The sequence below is a fragment of the Podarcis gaigeae genome (assembly GCF_964106915.1).
Source record: "Podarcis gaigeae genome assembly, chromosome: 15".
NCBI classification, from domain to species: domain Eukaryota; kingdom Metazoa; phylum Chordata; class Lepidosauria; order Squamata; family Lacertidae; genus Podarcis; species Podarcis gaigeae.
In genome coordinates, this window is record NC_139692.1 from 34,188,291 (window position 1) to 34,208,474 (window position 20,184).

The following is a 20,184-nucleotide window of genomic DNA, read 5'->3' on the forward strand; positions in this document are numbered from 1 at the left end:
TTGGGTCTCTGGCTGTTTTTGGACTACAACTCCCATCATCCCTAGCTAGCAGGACCAGTGGTCAGGGATGATGGGAACTGTAGTCCAAAAACAGCTGGAGACCCAAGTTTGGGAAACCCTGATGTAGAAGGTTAACTGAGCAAACATCCTTCATGAGAAGATAGATGTGCTACCCAGATCCTTAAAAATGGTATCATCATCAGCCTCCACAGTCACTGTGTTCACGGAAGACAATCTTACTTGGCTATGAGTGGTCACCAAAGAAGAAGACATCATTATTATATTTGTATATCACCCTTCAGCCACAGATCTCAGAGCAGTACAGGTGAGGGAAAATTTTAAAAGGCACCTGCCTTTACTGATTGTGCTAATCTTATCAATACAGTGAAATGAAAGGTCTTCAGCTTTATATCAAACTTTATTTCGGTCTGAAGTGGTAAAAATAATAATAAATCCCTACAACTCATATGTGTTCACACAAACATTTTTGACAACTGTATCCAAATCGCCAAGTGCAACTCCAAATGCCCACAACCTGTTATACAAACAGGTTGGTTCACTTGCAGTTTTCCCTCCTCACAAGGTCCATCTCTCATCTATGGCTTCAGCTCGCTGTAGGAACCGCTGTCTTCTGACAAAGCCGGGCTAGCAGTCCTGCCATCTGTAAGAGCGAGTTGACTCCTTCCGCTATCTTCATGTGTGTATAGCCGATTTCCTAACCACACAAAAATACATTTAAGATCCAGCTAGTCCACGTTTTTTTCTCTGCTGAGATAAAACACAGAACTCTGGGACACATGCAAGAAAATATGGTTGAAAGAGCACCTCTGGGCTCACACATATCCTTAAGCCAAGACCTCAAGATCAAGGGCCTTTTTTTGCAGCTGGAAAAGGACACCACTTCCTGAGAACCTCCACATTCATTAAGGGAAAAATAAAAAAGGCTTTTAGCCCTCCTGGTGGAAAGGTCTTACAAGTGTGTGAGGAAATGCCTGTGGACATCTCAGAAGCTGGGAGGGGAGGGAGGCAGCTTCGGTTTCCTGATTAACTTTTGTAGCTCTGCACTAAGTGATGCCAAATAAGAGCATCTCGGTCAAGCTGCCCAATTTATGGTTTGTGATATAAATCTGAGATGTACATTCCGCTTATTTCAAAGAGGACTGCATGTGCATGTGTGATGAGGTTATCCCAGATAAGAACGTGAGACAGTTTCAGGGCCAATGGTCCATCTCGACCAGCAGCCTGTTCTAAAGGTGGAAACCCACAATTGGGACCCGAGCTCAGCAGCACTCTCCCCACCTGCAATTCCTATTAACTGGTATTCAGAGGCATCCTGACAGTCTTATCTTCCATGAATTTGTCTTTTAAAGCCACCCAAGGTGGTGTCCTCCACTGCCACTTGGTTGCAGAAAATCCCATCATTTAACTATGTGCTGCATGAAGTACTTTCTTTTGTCTATACTAGCGTTTCCCAAACTTGGGTCTCCGGCTGTTTCGGACTACAATTCCCATCATTCCTGGCCACTGGTCGTGCTAGCTAGGAATTATGGGAGTTGTAGTCCAAAAACAGCTGGAGAGCAGGAAACACAGATCTATACTAAATCTTCCAATGCTTCACAGGATGTCCGCAAGTCCTCTGGTGTTATGAACGAGGGAGAAAGCCTTCTTTGTTCACTATGTTCACACCTTCCATAATGTTGTGTGCAGAAACTGAGCCACGAACATGCAAGTGCTAAGCAGATTCCTCTCACAATCACATGGATGGACATCTCAATGCTATGGCTTAGAGAGGCAGAACCAACCTTGATGAATTCCAGCTTCAAATACTCGGCCATCTGGTATGTTTTGCACACTCTGAAGATGTTGCCGATGATGTCTTCAGCAGAATAGCCAAGCCTCCACAAGTGGGACAGGATCTGGAACAGGAAGGAGTACGAATCAAGTTTTTAAAAAAATACATATTGCTAACATATTTTTTTATCCTCATTTCTTAGCAGCAGTTTGATGATATAGATTAAAAGCAATATAATCAGCAAATGTGCAAAAACAGAAGTAGAGGCAGAATCTCAATCCATGACCACTGCTCTCTCGACTGGCTCTGTGTCATGGCTGTCCAGAATATGATATATCCATAGGGTGGGGTGGCAAGAGTTTGAATGCTCCCCTTGAACTCACCTTGTATGCTTCATCGATATTGGCGCTGATGCAGTGGCCAATCATCTCCTTCACCAGCAAAGGGTGGGGCTCATCACACACCTGTGGAAAGAAGAATCCAGCTAGCCAACGGAGAGGTTCAATGACTTGAGAATAAACCAACCGGGCAAGAAGGCATTCCAAGCAAGCTTCTGAACTGCACAAGTCCCTCTGGCCCTGGAAAAGCCGCAGGACTACCTACACCCTGTCCTCTCTTCTATGCAGGTCTTGAAAAATACAGGAGCCCTGCAGACTCTCCTTTGCATCTGGTCAGGGTAAAGAGAGAAGGAGAAAACACTTTTGCTGACCTTGAACACGTTCTCACTGTTGACAAAGCCAAATCCAGAATGAGTAGACTGCAAGTTGTTCAGCGCCTGTTTCAAAAAGAGAGTTTTTAAAAAATGAACTTAAGTGATGGAGATCTTCCAAGTTATTCAGTACTCTTTGCCTGGCAAAATGAAAGGCTGGTGTGTTCCTGAAGTATATAATGTTTGGCTCTCCTGCATGCATGAGCAAACTGCAGTTGTGTGCAAGGTCAAGCAGACTCCACCCCCCCCAAAAAACCCACCATCTTTCTGCTCATGTGAGTGTTGGCCTGATGGATTCCCCTTCTTTATAGCATGGGTTTTGGCCATCAAGGCCTTCTGGATCTTTCTGCAAAGATTTGGCTGCAGGTTCCACCCATGCTGTATTTGCTAATCAGAATGGGATAGCTGGATTGAAGTTGTTTGTGACCCTGTGCAAGAGCCACCCATTGCTCACGGAACATTAAAGTCCACATACTTTATGAAGGGTCCACATACTGGTGGTAGGTGGGGCCAAAATGTGTGTGTCTGCTCACATGCGCACACACAGAGCTTGGCTTCCTCTCTGTGTGCATGGAAATGCAGCAAGCTGCCAGCGGTGAAAGAGAGTGGGCTGACAAGGGAGCTAGCAAGGGTTGCCGCACTCCACGACTGGCTATCTGAGCTTCCCTGTCTGCCAGCCTGCCTCTGGTCTCTCATTCTCCTCACCCTCCAAGAGATGCCAAAGGATGACAGGCAGGGAAAATGCAGAAGCTCAGGAAGCCACTTGTGGGGTGCAGCGGCTCGTGTATCATCAGGGGGTGTGGCCTGGGAAGGACCTCTGCAGTTTGGATTCTGAGGCTTGGAGTTTCCCCATTGCACCCCCCACTTTAGAGTGGGGCTGACATAAAAGTCAGAGCTTTAGATCAGTTGCTTTTTGGTAACACGGAGTTCTCTGTGGTTTTGGCAACATCGCAAGCCCAGCTGCACTACCCTGTCAGCAGCAGAGACCACAAGCTCTCTGCAGATTGCCTGCTCCCCCCGGCTATGGCCAGAGCTTGGTTTCCTCGAACTGTGGGGCCTCGGAAACTGACAGCTGCAAAGCCACACTGCTTAGTTAATAACATGAAACAGAAAAGCTGTGGAAGGATGGTTTTGATTCTGTGCTCACCTGCCTCATGTCCCCCTGGGCCGTGAAGATAATGGCTTCTAGCCCATCATCTGTATATTGCACGTTCTCCTTCTCGACAATTTTCATCAGCCTGGCAAGGATTTGAGCGTCTGTCAGCTTGGTGTAGCGGAGCACCGCACAGCGAGACTGGATGGGTTCTGGTGGGGGACAAGCAGAGGGAGAAAGGACAGGTGAGATCCTGCCTTTCAGGAGCCTAGGAAACTTCCTTAAAACAACCAGACTGAAGGTTCACCCACACCAGCGGTGGGGAACTGAATGTGGCCAGGAGGCTCCATCCTTACCTACCTACCCTGGCAGGTCAAGTTTGACAGGTGGGGTGCAGCCAGCCACCTGTCGATCACCTGACATCACAATGCTGTTGGATGACCTGTTTTCTTTTGCCCACACGCCCTGAGATGAAACTGCATGGGGAAAGGCTTTGCGGGAACCACTGGTCACAGTGGCACTTGTGCAGGGGCGTAGCTAGCCGCTCAGGTGCTGGGTGCGGCACACGCGTCCTGCAGCCGGGGGCAGGGTAAGCCTCCCATGGGGGCGGGGCACACTGCATGGAGCCTCTCCACCACCTCCCCCTCAGCTGTAGGGCAGATGTCCCACGCTGCTGTTTCAGGCAGGGGGAGCCTGCAGACGCCCAAGCCACCATGTCACTCCCAGGAGACGCGTGGTTTGGGCATGCTGCAGGCCCCGCATTAAGTGCTGGCCCCTGCGGTGTGGCACCCAGTGCCAGCCATGTTTCGTTATGTTTGTTGACTGAACTAAAAAGTTTTGTGAGCCCAATTTTTTTAAAAAAATATTTTTAAAAACTCATACTTTTGTCATTTTGTCACCCCCCTCCGCACCCCCCGTCCTCCGCCACTGCACTTGTGAAGGCAAATTCTCAGCCCTACCTGCAGATCAGGTCAACGTGATTATGCACATATAGCAGGTAAGAGGGCCAAGGCCGAGAGTGTGTGTGGTTTGCCTAAGGTATCTGAGCGAGTTTACACCCAAGGTGAGATGTGAACTAACTTCCTGATTCTGTCTTAGCTTCTACACTATGCGAGACCAAAGCTGCACAAGAGGGGAGGCAGTATGTGGTGTGAACTATTGAAACAGATCTATGCCACCTACCCCAGCAGGCTGAAAGCTCTTACCTATTATTTTATCAGAAGCATTGCAAGCAAGAGCAAAGCGAGTTGTTTTGGAATAAATTTCCATCGTCCGTCTCAGGGCTTGCTGGGCTCCATCTGTCATGCTAGTTGGGGATGTGGGGAGAAACGTAAGATAATTTAAGTCACAGAAGCTTGCCAGAATGTGTGTTTTGTAAATAATAATAATAATAATAATAATAATAATAATAATAATGATAATAGATTACTTGAACCCCGCCCATCTGACTGGGTTTTCCTAGCCACTCTGGACAGCTTCCATTAGATTATAACAGAACACAGTGAAGCATCAAACATTAAAAACTTCCCTAAACAGGGCTGCCTTCAGATGTCTTCTAAAAGTCAGATAGTTGTTTATTTCCTTGACATCTGATGGAAGGACGTTCCACAGGGCGGGCACCACCACCGAGAAGGCCCTCTGCCTGGTTCCCTGTAACTTCACTTATCGCAGGGAGGGAACCACCAGAAGGCACTCAGAGAAGTATCTCAGTGTCGGGGCTGGATGATGGGGGTGGGGATGCTCCTTCAGGTAAACAGGCCTGAGGCTGTTTAGGGCTTTAAAGCTCAAGCACCAGCACTTTGAATTGTGCTTCGAAATGTACTAGGAGCCAATGTAGGCCTTTCAGGACTGGTGTTATATGGTCTCGGCAGCTGTTCCCAGTCACCATTCTGGCAGCTGTATTCTGGATTAATTGCCGTTTCTACTTATCTATCAGAGATTGTAGCAATGAAATTCAAATTGTTTATGCAACACAGGAGCTTCCCCTAAAACTCTTTCCTGTTCTCTTCTACGGGATAATCTTTTATTCCACCAGACACCCAGCTCATAAACAAAGTGTTCCCTGGCAGTAAGTCAGAATTTCAAACCACTTACTATGTTCAGACCTCACCAGAAGTTTTGGGATTTCCCCTAGTTAGGGTCTCTCTCTCTCGTTTTGGAAACTCTGGGGTTCCCCAAGCCTGCTGATACCTCCCTCCTGTGTGTGAATCATGCCATATAAACACTCTGAGAATGAGCTTGCCCTTAGAATATGGGATGCGAGATAATGACAAGTAAATAACCCTTTGAGCCTGCTGTTTGCTGCTACTGTTCCCTGCAATGCCTCTTGCACAGGGATAAAACCTCAACTAGAATATGTTGTAATGCTTCAGCAGAGTGCAAGTTGGTGCCAAGCAACACAACAGTGAGAGAAGGGGAGGAGTGGCGGCATGGTTGTCTCAAGTTATTTCAGCACTGTGAGATAAGTAGCGTTGATCTTTCTCATGACTCGGAGAGGCAGGCAGCCCTTGAAACACACAAGAACTTACGCAAAGAGAGTCAAATGTGGTGCAGAGGTTTGGGACAGTTGTGGGCAATCTTTGGCCCTCCAGATGCTGCCGAAATACAACACCGGCTGGTCAGGCCTGCTCAGGCTGACGGGAGTCATAGTTCAGCAGCATCTAAGTGCCAAAGGTTCCTCACACCTGGTTTAGAAGAAAGATTCGTGCACCTGTCAGCTTCATCCAATATGATGATTTTATGCCGGCCTTTTGGAAGCGTCACCTTCTGCTGAGCAAACATCTTGATTTTGTTCCTCACAACATCAATGCCTCTGGAAGAATAAAGTCCAATTATTATTTGTGAGAAATTATTTTCTTAAAAAAAGAAATGACACAAAGAATGAGAAAAATGTCGCCATCTTTCAGTTTTTGGTGCAGAAAAGCTACAGCTACAAGTCCATGCACAACTGAACAGTAGACGCAACCCTTAGATTTGTTTTCAACTAAGGAGGCCCGCCAAGGTGGACAAGGGCCCAAAAGCCTGCTGCGGGGTTTACTCAGAAATCCAAAAGACCTTTGGGCAAGGCTTCGAGGAAGCAGCAGTGTAGGGTGTAGGAGGGGAAATCATGTCAGAATTACACAAATACACACTGGACCAGAGCATTAAAAAAACAAAAACAAAACCAACAGCACACAGAGATGATTGAGGACACAGAGACAGCACTTCCTCTGGAATCTGCCAACAACTTTGTGTTGCTTCATGGCAAAGCCAGGCATGACCCAATTCCCACTGGAATCCTTTTGGACTTGCCTGTCATTTGACGCATTCAGCTCCAGGACAGCTTCTTTCAATGCAGGCCCAAGAAGGGCACGTGCCAGACAGAGAATGCTGGTGGTTTTCCCAGTTCCTGGAGGACCCTTCCAACACAAGAAAGATTGCCCAAAGATTTAGCCAACTCTTTCTCTCTCACACACACTCATATTCAAAACAACCTGACCTTTAGGAATTCCAACATTTAAAACATTTGCATATCATCGCCTTTCATATAAAGAAGTCCCCAGGTGGGTTTGCACATTTAAAATAAAATACAAAGATCACAATAAAAGAAGCCAGCTAATAAGGGTCAGTAGAGTATAAAAACGCTCCAGACATGTAAAATGCAGAGGCAAATAAAATGCAAAGCACCTAAAAATTAGTAACATGCCCTGTGGAACAGCCTCCTATCAGATGTCAAGGAGATAAATAACTATACAACTTTTAGAAGACATCTGAAGGCAGCTCTGTATAGGGACGTTTTTAACATCTGAAGTTTTATTGTGTTCTTACATCTGTTGGAAGCCTCCCAGAGTGGCTGGGGCAACCCAGTCAGATGGACAGGGTACAAATAATAAAATTACAATTATTAGCCTCCCCAGGGTGGGCATTCCATAATCTTCCACTGTCCCTTAGGTATCACAGGCTTCATCTCCAGCAGTAAGAAGGGCATCAACAGAAGATCTATGATGATGATGATGAACAGGTAATCTAAGCATACAGGGAGTTTCCCATCAGAGATGAGAACAGAATGCAAGATACTGATAGGTAGTCCAACACTGTCCACAGAAGGCATTCTGATTATCTGCTGCTTTAGAGATAACTCCCACCCCACTCTTAGATGCTCAGAACCCAAGCCACAAAACCATGATTGGTTGTAAACTGGCTTGGAAGGTCTCAGAATTGCAAGGCAGAATAACGCGTGCGCGCGCGCGCGCACACACACACACACACACACACACACACACACACAGACAACAGTACCAGGACAGCAACACCAACCCTGTCTTCATTGCAGCTGTTTTTATAACTGCCAGTGGCTTTCACCCAACTAACTTCTATTCAGAGTAAACCTATTGCAATTAATGAACCTAAGTTAGCCAGGTCTACTCTGGGTGTGACCCATGTTGGATAGTGTGTAATGACTCTATTTTTAAGCCTTCCTCGGGTTTGAGATTAAATCTTCAATTGGGAAGATCTGCATTCCACTGATCTGATCGATACTCACTGCGATAATAATATTTGGGACATTTCCTTCCCTTGCAAAGACCTGGGGAGGGAAAGAGAGAAAAGGGGATGACTAGGTTACTGGGAAATAGATAAAAATGGATATGTAATGAATGATGAGCCACCACTAAACTAGATTGAAATTAGATGATAAGTGAGATTAAGGAAAAGACAAATCCTTTGGGAGAACTATCAGATTATATTTAAACGAGTGGATATAAGATTGCAAACAAGATGATAATTTGCTTGAAAAAACTTTTTAACAATGTAAGTGGGAGCAGGAGACGTGAGGAAGTCCAAACAAGTTATGAAATTTTGTGTATGATGTAAGCAATGTTGTTTGTTATTTATGCTTTTCTTTTATAAAAATTCTCAATAAATATTATTTAAAAAAAAATGAATGATGAGCCATTGGCCTGATCTAGCAAGTCTTATGTTCTTAGACAACTTAACTGCTAGAGTAGGGGTGTTCTCTTGTCTGCCAGCACCCAGCAGGTTGGGGTGGGGTGGGGACAGGAAGCAAAACCTCTGCAGGCTTTGGGGGGTTTATTTACAAGACAGACTTAAACTGCACTCCTGAGTAAGCTCACTTACGGAAACTCAAAAGTGGGATCTTTGTTACAGCAAAGCTGTCTCATACCTCCAGTCTGCTGACCGTGTCTTCATTCCCAACAATTTCAGACAGCTTTACAGGTCTGTATTTTTCAACCCTGTGTCAAAAAATTTCATGAGACACATTAAGCCTCTCCCTCGTATAAAAGACCAGAAGAAAACAAACCCAACTGAGTAGTAAGTCTCAAAGTGAAGGCTTAGCGAAGATTTCTTAAAAGGGGAAATGCTTTCAGCTTAGTATGAATTAAAGCACGGGGTGTCAGTTGTTTGGATAGCAATGACTATGGCCTGGTGGATGCCATGGCTTTCCGGAAGCCTTCCGAGCACGGCATGCAAGCATACACCTGCAAAAGTGCAAGCGCATTACTTTGCCTCCATGCGCATTGCCGACGCCAGAAATCACTGCTGCTCCATCTCACAAGGAGCTTCCTCCCTCCCCCAATTTCTGAGCAGGGTGAACATTCACGTTTGGAGAAGTTACCCCATGCCAGGGCACGCCAAAAACTTTAGTTGAGATCCCTGCACTGCAAGGGGTTGGACTAGATGACCCTGGGGTACCTTTCTTCCAACTCTATAAACTTTATACCCCCCCAAAAAAAACTATAATTCTAACCCCCTCCCAGCAATGCTGCTCCAACCAGTTTTATGCTCTCCGACCCACACACCATGGCCACCCCAAAACAATTACATCTTCAGCTACTTGCATGCCAAATATATGCCCCCCCAAGAGCTAAATATATATGCTCCCCCAAAACCAGCCTTACAGCCCCCAAGCGATGGTCCCTGACTCCCTCCAATCAATCTTTATGTCCCCCAGGTAATATCCTTCTAAAAAGCTTTATGTTCTTCTACTTGAACTCCCCCCGCCCCGGACAATGCTGCTCCCCTCCAGCTGCCATTATTACACATTATGGGGCTCCCTGCAACTCTCTCTTTTTTTGGGGGGGTCTCATTTCTCTTTCTCACCAGGGCAATTCATAAGTGCCGCTCCCTGCGGATGAAGAGGCGGCGGCGCCTCCCCGCGGCTTCTCCTCTTGCAGAGGCTTCTCAGGCCCGGTCACCTCCATGGCAACCGCCGCCATGTTCGCTTCCCGCCGAAAAGCCCGCTGGCCCCGCCCCCTGTTCCCGCGGCGGAGCACGGGCCTGGCGCCATCTTGGCTGCGGGCAAATGAAGGAACGGGGCCGGGCGTACCTCAAGGGTTGACGCCTGCGCGGCGCTTCCGCCCTCACTGAGGCGGGGCCTGTGCTTCCCTGCCGCCGCATTGGCTGATGTCAGAGATGCCTATTTTGCGATTGGTTTCCCCACCAATCTCCTTCTCCTCTTGACATTTTAACGAGTTGCACGGCAGGCAGAAATGCGGCAGGGAGAGCTCTCCTGCTCATGCCATCTTCATGCGCTAGGTGCGCGATTTTTATACCTGGTGAAGTGGAAATAAGGCGTGTTGACACCGCAATACGATGCATATCTCCCCAGAAGTAAGTCTGGTTGAGTTTGCATCCCATTTACCCCCAGGTCAGTGTGTGTAAGGATCGTGGCCTTAAAGTGCAATTCTTAATTGGAAGGAGTTCCATGGGACTTAACTCGCAGGTAAACGTGCGTGCATGATTTGCTCAGAAGATTTTTAACACACCTTTCAAGGGACACTGCTCTCACAAGTCTCTAAGACATGAAAACAACTATTGCAAAATACATGAAACAGAAGTGTTTAATTGTCCCCGCCGCAAGTCACAGCCAGTCACACATAGCTGGTGTGGAAGGGGCGGCATTCCCAAGGTGTGGGGCCACCACCGAGAAAGTCCTGTCCCTCATATATACTAGCCTACAGGCTCCCACTGGCAGGCCAGAGAGCAAGGTTTCTGATGTTAAAGCCTCAGAAGTCTCATAACCCACATAGGTGTTCCTTCTGATAACGTCATTCCAAGCCCTTCTGGTCTTTAAAGGCCAAAACCAGCTGCAGTAACAGACTGGATATGATGCAAATTAGGTGTTGCATGGTCTGAGAGTCTACCTGCCACTTTCTGCGTCTGTTGCAGTTTCTGGGCTGTTTTCCAAGGCAGCCCCACATTACAGTAATCTAACATGGATGCAAACAAGTCATTGCGTATCACTGTGGCTTGATCAGCTTTCTCTAGATAGGGCTTCATCTGCCGAAACAGGTAATAGTATATAGCAGGTGTAGGGAACTTTTGGCTCTGCAGGAGGTTGCTGAAGCACAACTCCCCAGCAAGCATGCAGAATGGCCAGGGATTATGGGAGTTGCAGTTCAGCAATATTCTGGAACGCCAAAATCTCCCCACCCCGGTTTATAGGATTGCTGCTTAGTGACACTTGCTCCCTCCCACCTGCTGCTGAAACATCCCTGAATTAACTGTCTATATAAAAGGCATTCCAAGAAGGGGTTGGCGTTGGCACAGGTCTGCCAAATGGAAACTGTCTTCTTAAATGTACAACCATTTCCCCCCCCCCAACCCCAAATACCTTACCTCATCACCCGCTCTTGTGCCAAGCCTCCAAACTGCTTGTAGAAACAGAGAGGAGCTTTCTGCACTGCAGTTGCTGGAATAAAAATGCTTAAAATAACTCTGAAGTGCTGCTAGGTGCACACGTGTGGATTTAAGCTAAGGAGCCTGGACGGGTGTACCAAAAGTTCCAAAACTCACATAGTGCCTAAATGAGGTCATAGCATTCTGGTCGCTCACCTACGCTTTCATAGAATCATAGAATTGTAGTCCAACTCCCTGGAATGCTGGAATGTTAGCTCTAAGGGAGGCCCTTCTCTGTGTGCCCTGCCCAAGGGAGGTGCAGAGGGTGGGCCTTCTCGGTGGTGGCTCCCTGCTTATGCCAAGGAAAGCCCTTTCTCCTATAGTTGAGTGGTGCACCACTGATAATTGAAGCCCCTGGAGAAGGACCCCAACAACAGATGTTGTAACACAGGTGCGGGAGGATGCTTGCTCAGGTATTTGGGTCCCAAGCCTTTTAGAGCTATAAGGCACCTGTGGGGAATCCTTGTCCCTCCAGATGTTGCCAATCTATAACTTCCATCACCTTTGGCCCTTGGCCATGCTTGCCAGGGCTGATGGGAGTTGTAGTACATCAGCACCTAGCAGGCCAAAGTTTCCACCCACCTTCTTTAAAGGCAAGGGCCAACACTGTTGATGCCAAAGACAAGATCCAGCCATTTCTCATGCAGCAATGGCAAGTGGGGAGCAATTGAGGAGAGGAGCTGCATTTTTCAGGAAAAAGTAATGCAGCACATTCAGACCTTGCAAAATCAGGGAAAGGTCATAGTTCTGTGGTGGAGTGTCTGCGTTGCTTGCAGAAGATCTCAGGAGGTTGGACTAGATGACCCTCGTAGTCCCTTCCAACTCTACAGTTCTATGATCCTAATTCCCAACATTTCCAGCTAGGGCTGGGAGAGAACCCTACCAAGTTTGTGGACAAGTTGTCGGTCTGTGTGGCCAATACTAGGCTAGATAAACTACATTCCCATGTTCCTAAAATGGGATGCTGCCGGTGGCAGACTCTCAGCCTTGAAGGAAGAGGAGCATGAGTAACAAATGTGCGTTTGGTGTGCTATAAATGGCTGGTGCAGAAACGCTGTCATAAAACCCTGTTGTGTGCATTTGCAACACTGAGCAGCAGAGGGAGCCTGTACTTCTGGGATGATCAGAAACTCATCCGTTGACAAAAAAAAACGGCCACTTTGCAAGGTCAAAATCTTCTTTTGTCTCCGAGAAATTGGCACCCAGTTTTGGCTCGGACCAGAGTTACGCAGTGGCATTACTCAGCCATGAGTAATAAGGAGAGTCAGCCAAAATTATACTGAAATTTGCTGCAATGGGTTTATGTATTTATTTGGTTTTTTTTTAAGCAGCCCCTGTTCGGTATCCTACTTTGCAGACGGACGGAAGGCCTCTCCCTTAATTTGTGCCTAATGTGAGATTTGAACTCGTCTCCAAGGTCCGCTGTTTAAATGACTGCACATAAACAAAATCTATTCCGTTACAAAGTTTAACTTTCCCCTACTGGTCATAATTCCTAACACAAACATGTCCTCCTAATGGTGCAGCAATTAACTGGTAGCACATTTGCAAAGCTAAGCAGGGTCCAGTGTAGTTTCAGATTGGATGGGGGACCGTGTTGAGATTCCTGCATTGCAGGGGGTTGGATTGGATGACCCTGGGGGTCCCTTCCAACTCTACAATTCTACGATTTTATGATTTGGCCAGATCAAGTGATATACACCCTGCCACTCCTATTTGCACCAGGAAAAAAGCTTCTCTTGGCACTAATGGGAACCATCAACCAGGTAACCTGCTTTGCTCTATCTCACCAACCTAGTGCTCTCCAAATGCTTTGAACTACAACTCCCCAAGTTGGCTGGGGCTGAGATGGGAGTTGTAGTTCAGTACACCTGGTGGGCACCTGTGCAAAGAAGGCTGTCCTGTGCAATACTGCTGAATATGCTCTTTGGCAGGATTGGCTAAATCTGTGGCTCTCCGGATTTTGCACTCCAACCCCCCATCAAACTCAGTGAGAAAACATGGATCGGAGTGGTTGTTCAGAAAATATCTGGAGAGCCGCAAGATTGCCACTCTTGCTCTAACAAATACTTAGCCTAACAGTTAATCTAAACCTCTTCCAGTGCCTTTCAGGGGTCAGCAGAGATGAGAGGATGACAGTGGAATAGCATGAAACTCTTGCTCTCAGAGTTGTGGGTTTGAGCCCCATGTTGCGCAAAAGATTCCTGCATTGCAGGAGGTTCAACTAGGTTGACCCTCGTGGTCCCTGCCAACTCTACAATGCTATGACTCTGCGCTGTGAGGTGGGCCTGGAGAGCTGTGCCAAACTTCTAGGTTTTGATAGAGATCTCAACTCCAAGAAGGAAGCTATCCTGTCTCCTACAACCATCTCCTTCCTATTGCTGGGATCTCTTGCTTCTCATCCAGCCTCTCCGGCCCACCCTTGTTTTTTGGATGTGGGCCAGGGGTGACTCCAGTGCGCCTAAGAAATATTTACTTCCTGGACCTTCAGATCCTCCTCCTCCACCACCACCACCACCCACCAGCCCTGCTTTGCTGTTGATGAATTTAGTATGAGCTGCTTTCCTGGAGCCATCAAAGGAGGGAATTGTTGCCAACTGCTGTAGCCTAGAAGCTCATATTGTTTTGGTTGCTCAGACCTCCTGCTCCAAAAGCATAAATCTCTCTCTTGTAATATGGGGTTGCATCCTCCTAAGTCCTAATAATGATAATAATGATGATGATTTATTACTTGTTCCCTGCCCGTCTGACTGAGTTGCCCCAGCCACTCTGGGCGGCTTCCAACAGCATATAAAGAACACACCACACATCAACAACTAACTTAGTCATATCCATTAACATCAATGTGCTTCCCCTAAACAGCCTTGGTCCGGTATACCTGAAGGAGCGTCTCCACACCCATTGTTCAGCCCGGCCACTGAGGACCAGCTCTGAGGGCCTTCTGGTGGTTCCCTCCCTGAGAGAAGTGAGGTTACAGGGAACCAAGCAGAGGGCCTTCTCAGTAGTGGCACCCACCCTGTGGAACGCCTTCCCATCAGATGTCAAGGAAATAAACCACTACCTGACTTTAGAAGATATCTGAAGGCAGCCTTGTTTAGGGAAGTTTTTAATGTTTAATGTTTTATTGCTTTTTAACTATTATTAATTCTGTTGGGAGCCGCCCAGAGTGGCTGGGGAGACCCAGCCAGATGGGCAAGGTATGATGATTATGATGATGAATAGGACTAGCATTAAATGTAACCCGTTATTAGTATTTTTTGTTAAATTTCAAATTAAAAAAAGCCTTCCTAAGAAAGTAAACAATTACTGTGCAACACTATGCATGCCTACTGGGAAGTAAGTCCCATTGAATTCAATCGGGTTTACTCCCAGGTAGGAGCATACAGAATTACAGCCTTTATAATACAGCCCCATATGTGTCATTCATACAAACAGCCCTTTGTGAGAGGATTCCAAGGCAGAGTACAGAAGTATGAAGTGATGCAGTTTATAAGAACGATGTTTAACACAATTGTGGGGCCACCACCAAGAAGACTCTACCCTTGTGCTTTCCAGCCTAAGGACATCTACGAATGAAGGGAGGTATACACATTTAATAAATAAACAAATAATGGACTGCACTTGTGCAACTCCTCTATTGTCAATCCAAACAAGCAGACAGGATCACATAGTCAAATGCGAGTCTTTAGATAAGCCAGACCCAAGCAATTTAGGGCTTTACAATTTAGCATCAGCTCTTTAAACCGCACCAGGAAGCAGTGTTCTTGATGCCAGCTACCGTAATTTGCAATGCATTTGAACCTCCTGGCCTGCACTAGCACTTGTTTAAGTTTCTGAAACTAGCATTTGTGCAGCCACATTTTGCACCTATGGACGTTTTTACACATCACAGTCATCAGGTTTGGATGTCTAAGTAGCATATATGCATATAAAAATGCACACGCATGTATACCTTTGGTGCTTTGCATCAGGATGGCCTGCAATTTTACCTACCGTGGCTGCTGAGGTTTATTTTGAACTGGGTAGCTGCCTGGTAGATTTTTCTAGCATTTCTGTTAGCAAAAGACCCATCACCCTCTGGGCTTTAACAATTAGGGGACAGCAGGCTATTGCAGAAGAAGTGATGTGAAGGTGGCAAGGTGTTGTTGGACTACAGCTCCCTTCACCCCTGGCCATCGGCTGTTCTGGCTGGAGGCTGATGGGAGTTGAAGTCCAACAATATCTCCAGGGCCACAGGTTCCACCTCCATTCAAATATAGCCTGTAACAGCACCAGTGGCGTAGCGTGGGTTGTCAGCACCCGGGGCAAGGCAAGTAATTTGTGCCCCCTAACCCGTGGATTTGCGCCCCCTAACCCTAACCCCCAGATGTTGTGCCCGGTGCGGCTGGCCCCCCCTGCACCCCCCACGCTACGCCACTGAACGATGCCTTCAGCAGTGAGTGCCTAATGCCCCGAGGGTATTTGCTTGGGATTTTTGTTATGGTGGGTGGGTGACTTGCAAGCTTTTGTCCCTATTCCTGTACGCGAAGTTAAATGTTAGGTGCTTTGATGTGCCTTTGCGCAATTCTTACCTCGGCTAAACTTCCAACCCCCTGCCAATTTTCTGAATTGCATTTAATCCGCCTGAAGACGACAACAAGAAACTGCTGCAATTTTGTCCACGGCCAAAATCTTCCAAAGCAATTTCGGCTTCTTCAACGTAGCTTTCTAATCTGATCCCCATCCATATGGCTCACATTAAACCTGACCATGATGAGAAAACTGAGAACGATAAACCGCTCAATGAAAACGGAAAACGCTGTGAATGAAACGAGGTGAGACAAGCAGCAAACAAAACGTTGACATGTGGGAATGCTTCTGTTCAGATTCTAGTGACTCCATTCTATCTCCCCAATTCTACCTGGTTTTCCTCCCCCTGCCAAAAAAAGACGTTCAAGAGCCACTGGGCATGCTCAGTGCTTACTGGGATATTTTTTTTGGGGGGGTGTCTCCCCCATGGCAAATTTTGTTTTCAGCTTTTGCAAGCCTGGGGGGTTTACTGCCAATATCTCTCTAGTCCTCTGGAGCCTTGCCTCTCCTCTTGGCCATCCCTCTGTTACAGTTCAGACCAGTTTCTCCCAATCTGATGCCCTCCAGATGTGGTTGCAGTCCAGCGCCCATCAGCATGGTCAATGAATTGGGGATAATGAGAGATTTGTTGATTGATCAATTGCATTTATATCCCACCTTGTTTCTCTCGGGAGCTCAAGGCAGTGTTAGAAACTCACATATATAAGCAAATCACAAAATGACACCTTATTACCTGGGTTAAGGCCGCCGCAATGGAATTTCTAGGTGCCTGTTTTTAAACAATGAAATATTATTAATTTCATTTCTATACCGCTTTATATTTTAAAGAAAAACCATCTCAGAGCGGTTTGCAACACATTAAAACATCAAATGAAACAATCCAGAATAAAACAAATTCAAGCTTCAAGTCAGCCACACCCTCTTAACCTACCTCACAGGGCTGTCACGAGGATTAACTGAGGCAGGGGGCTGAACCATGTACTCCAGGCATAGGTAAACTTGGCCCTCCAGATGTTATGGGACTACAACTCCCATCATCCCTAACTAACAGGACAAGTGGTCAGGGATGATGGGAATTGTAGTCTCAAAACATCTGGAGGGCCGAGTTTGCCTATGCCTGTTGTACTCTGGAGAAAAAGGTGGGAGATAGCTGCAGTAAATAAGCCCTTCTGCTTACCTGCTTTAAAAAGTTGGAGGAGCCAGCCAGATGAAGAAGTCAGTTGCCAACCCGGCATTCAGAGTTCTCCACATGGTCGCAATTGGACCCGCACCAGTAGCAAAACGCACCTGGCTAATTTCTAACACTGGCTCAAGGTGACATACGTGGTTCTCCCCATTCTCATTTAATTCTCACAACCAGTGCTTCCCCCCCCCTAAAAAAAACGTTTAGGGGTACTCTCATTTTGACTCAAGAAAATCACCATTTTATAGTTCAAATTGGGGGAAATAAATACAGTAAATGGTTCTCCCCATCCTCATTTAATTCCCACAACAGCCCTGTGAGGTGGATGGCTGGCCCAAGGTCACCCAGTGAGCTTAATGGCTGAGTGGGGATTTGAACTCTGGTCTCCCGGGTCCTAGCGCAATTCTCTAACCACTACTCCACACCACATTGTAGCCCAGCGTCTTCTGGAGGACTTGGGGAAGGCTGCTTCCCCTGCAGAGGTGGGTATACTTTTCTGTGGGATTTACTGTGATGCCTTCCTGGGTCTCACAGTGTGGTCTTTTCAGTGTCAGGCAAAGACCTATTTATTTTCCCCACAGAGGTCTAACAAACAATCCCTCTTCCCTCTGGGAATTGTAACTCTGTGAGGGGGATAGGGGCCTTCAAACAACTCTCAGCACCCAGCAACAAATGGCAGCCCCCAGGATTCTTTGGGGGGAGCCATGACTGTTTAAAGTGGTACAAAACTACTTCAGATATAGGAGTGCAGATGGGACCCAGTGGGGGGAATGTGCAAGCCAGAGAGTTCAGGGACACCAGATACTATACCAGTTCCAGGTCCAAGAAGCACAATCAGGTCATGCACAGGTCAGGTTCCCACAATGCAAGGCCAATATATTGGAGGGCAAGCCCAGATATGGAAGGTTGGGCAGAGGTCAAACAGGCAAAGCAGCGATAGCACCCTGGATAGCTCCAAGTAGGTCTTTATTTAGATATGGCAGGCTTCTGGTGGTGCAATAGGTAGGGCCCAAAACAGTGGATTCAAATTACAAGAAAGGACATTTGGATTGTAAGATCTGTTTTAGAGTAGAACAGGCTATCTTGGAAGGTGGTGGATTTTCCTTCACTGGAAGTTTTTAAGCAGAGGCTGTGTGGCCATCTGCCATGGGTGCTTTAGCTGAAATTCCTGCATTGCATGGGGTTCGGCTGGATGACTCATGGGGTCCCTTCCAGCTCTACAATTCTATGAATGCAAATCCAGCAACCAGCCCACTCAGACTGAGGCTTAAATAGCCCTGCGGCTTCCTCTGTGCTGATGGAGGGCACCTGGTTGGAGAAAGCCCGGTTTGTGTCATACAGTGGTACCTCTGGTTACGTACTTAATTCGTTCTGGAGGTCCGTTCTTAACCTGAAACTGTTCTTAACCTGAAGCACCACTTTAGCTAATGGGGCCTCCTGCCACCGTGCGATTTCTGTTCTCATCCTGCAGCAAAATTCTTAACCCGAGGTACTATTTCTGGGTTAGCGGAGTCTGTAACTGTTATGTACTGAAGTTCTCACCCTGGGCCAGCAGGGGGATACTGTAGATAGTTATGCAAATGAAGGATTGAAAGTGACGTTCAGTGATTGGATAGTTTGTATGCAAATGAAGGATCGAAAGTGACATTCAGTGATTGGATAGTTTTAGAAAGTTGCAACAGTTACGCTGTTCTGGAGCTCTATATAAGCAGGCTGACTGAGCTCTTCAGTTCAGTTCTATTCTGGCCTCTGAATAAACAAGAGCTGTTGAAGAATCGCTGTGTCGTCTGATATGTTCGCCCACAACATAACAGTAACCTGAAGCATATGTAACCTGAAGCGTATGTAACCTGAGGTACCACTGTAATAAACTTCATTCGGCTTCAAAACGAAACAAGGCATCCCCCTCTGGCTAGTCTTTAAAGAGGACTTTGTTTAGAGCTGCCTGCTGATTTAAAGACACCCCCCCCCCCCGATTAACTTGAACCTTTTAAATGATTCATCTGTGAAATGCAACATAAACTCGCGTATCACCGAGATGATAGCGCTGTGCCCTTTTGAAGACATTGAAGGACGCAAGATACTTATCTCACAAAATAAACCGAATGATTGTTTTAAATATACATTGAAGGTCACTACATTCTTCTTGCAGGGGAAGCCGGGCAGTAGCTGTATGGTTTGTTGTGGAGTAAGGTCACAGACATGACTTCAGGGCTTCTTGAGTATTTTGTGGGATTTGAGCAAATACTGGCCTCCTTCCAGCAACTTCTCCAGCCAAGCTAGTGCCAAATGTATTATTCTGCTTTCCTTTGGACCACATCAGTGAAGCTGAGGGGACGGTCTTTTCACCTGGGCAGCCCAGGCCCTCCATACACACTGCCCAGGTTTGCGCCCCGGAGAAGTCACTTCAGAGCTGCAAACATGGGTTTGCAACAACAACAACAACAACAATAATAATAGTATCCTGCACACATCACTGGGTTTCCCCATCCACTTAAAGTGAACTTTAAGTGCTCTGTCACTCTGGAACAGAATTTCACGAACTTCAGTCTCCAGCTGTTTTTAGACTACAATTCCCATCACCTCTGACCACTGGTCCTTGGATGATGGGAGTTGTAGTTCAAAAAACTAGCTGGAGACCCACGGTCGGCAAGCCCTTGCTCTGCACAGAGAATTTGCTGTTTGGAAAGTGACAGTGAAAGGCACTTACAAGTGTGAGATGATTAATGGGAATTAATCTAAAAAACGGTGACCAACATATAAGAAGCTCTGTGCGTTTCTGACATATAAACGCATCCCCAATGAGTTGTTGTTAACTCATCTGGATACACGACTAATTTTTTCACTTTTATAACTGCATCACTCCGGCTTCTATTACATTGTGTTTTATTACAGCCAATCTACTTCTAATTATTAGAATCAGCTATTCTTCAAAACATCAACACCATACTGAACATTTGGGAGAGAATGATTTCTCTGGCAATGTATTATAAACGGGGACCATATTTCCACAAATCTGTTCTCTTGATCTGATGTAGTAGGTTAGTTTTGACATTGAAGCTAATTCCCAGAGCTTCTTGATCTACTCACCAGCCAGGGGCAGTTTCAGGGCTTTCCATTTCTGAGCAGTCCCCCATTCTTGCTGCCATAACCCTATGGGT

The 20,184-nt window shown here is 46.6% G+C and overlaps 1 protein-coding gene and 1 long non-coding RNA gene across 2 annotated transcripts in view; both read right to left on the minus strand.

Moving 5' to 3' along the window:
- LOC310832731 overlaps positions 1-20,184 on the minus strand; it is a 150,634-nt gene that overhangs the window by 105,070 nt on the left and 25,380 nt on the right. The gene's annotated exons all lie outside the window — the stretch shown is intronic.
- RFC2 (replication factor C subunit 2) lies at positions 400-9,852 on the minus strand. The gene is made up of 11 exons (XM_083714769.1): positions 9,694-9,852; positions 8,756-8,825; positions 8,117-8,158; positions 6,886-6,992; positions 6,305-6,406; positions 4,800-4,900; positions 3,649-3,806; positions 2,502-2,567; positions 2,176-2,256; positions 1,803-1,916; positions 400-715 (listed from the first exon to the last, which is right to left on the minus strand). The coding sequence occupies exons 1-11, from the start codon at positions 9,807-9,809 to the stop codon at positions 605-607; spliced, it is 1,068 nt and encodes a 355-aa protein (XP_083570895.1). The 5' UTR covers positions 9,810-9,852; the 3' UTR covers positions 400-604.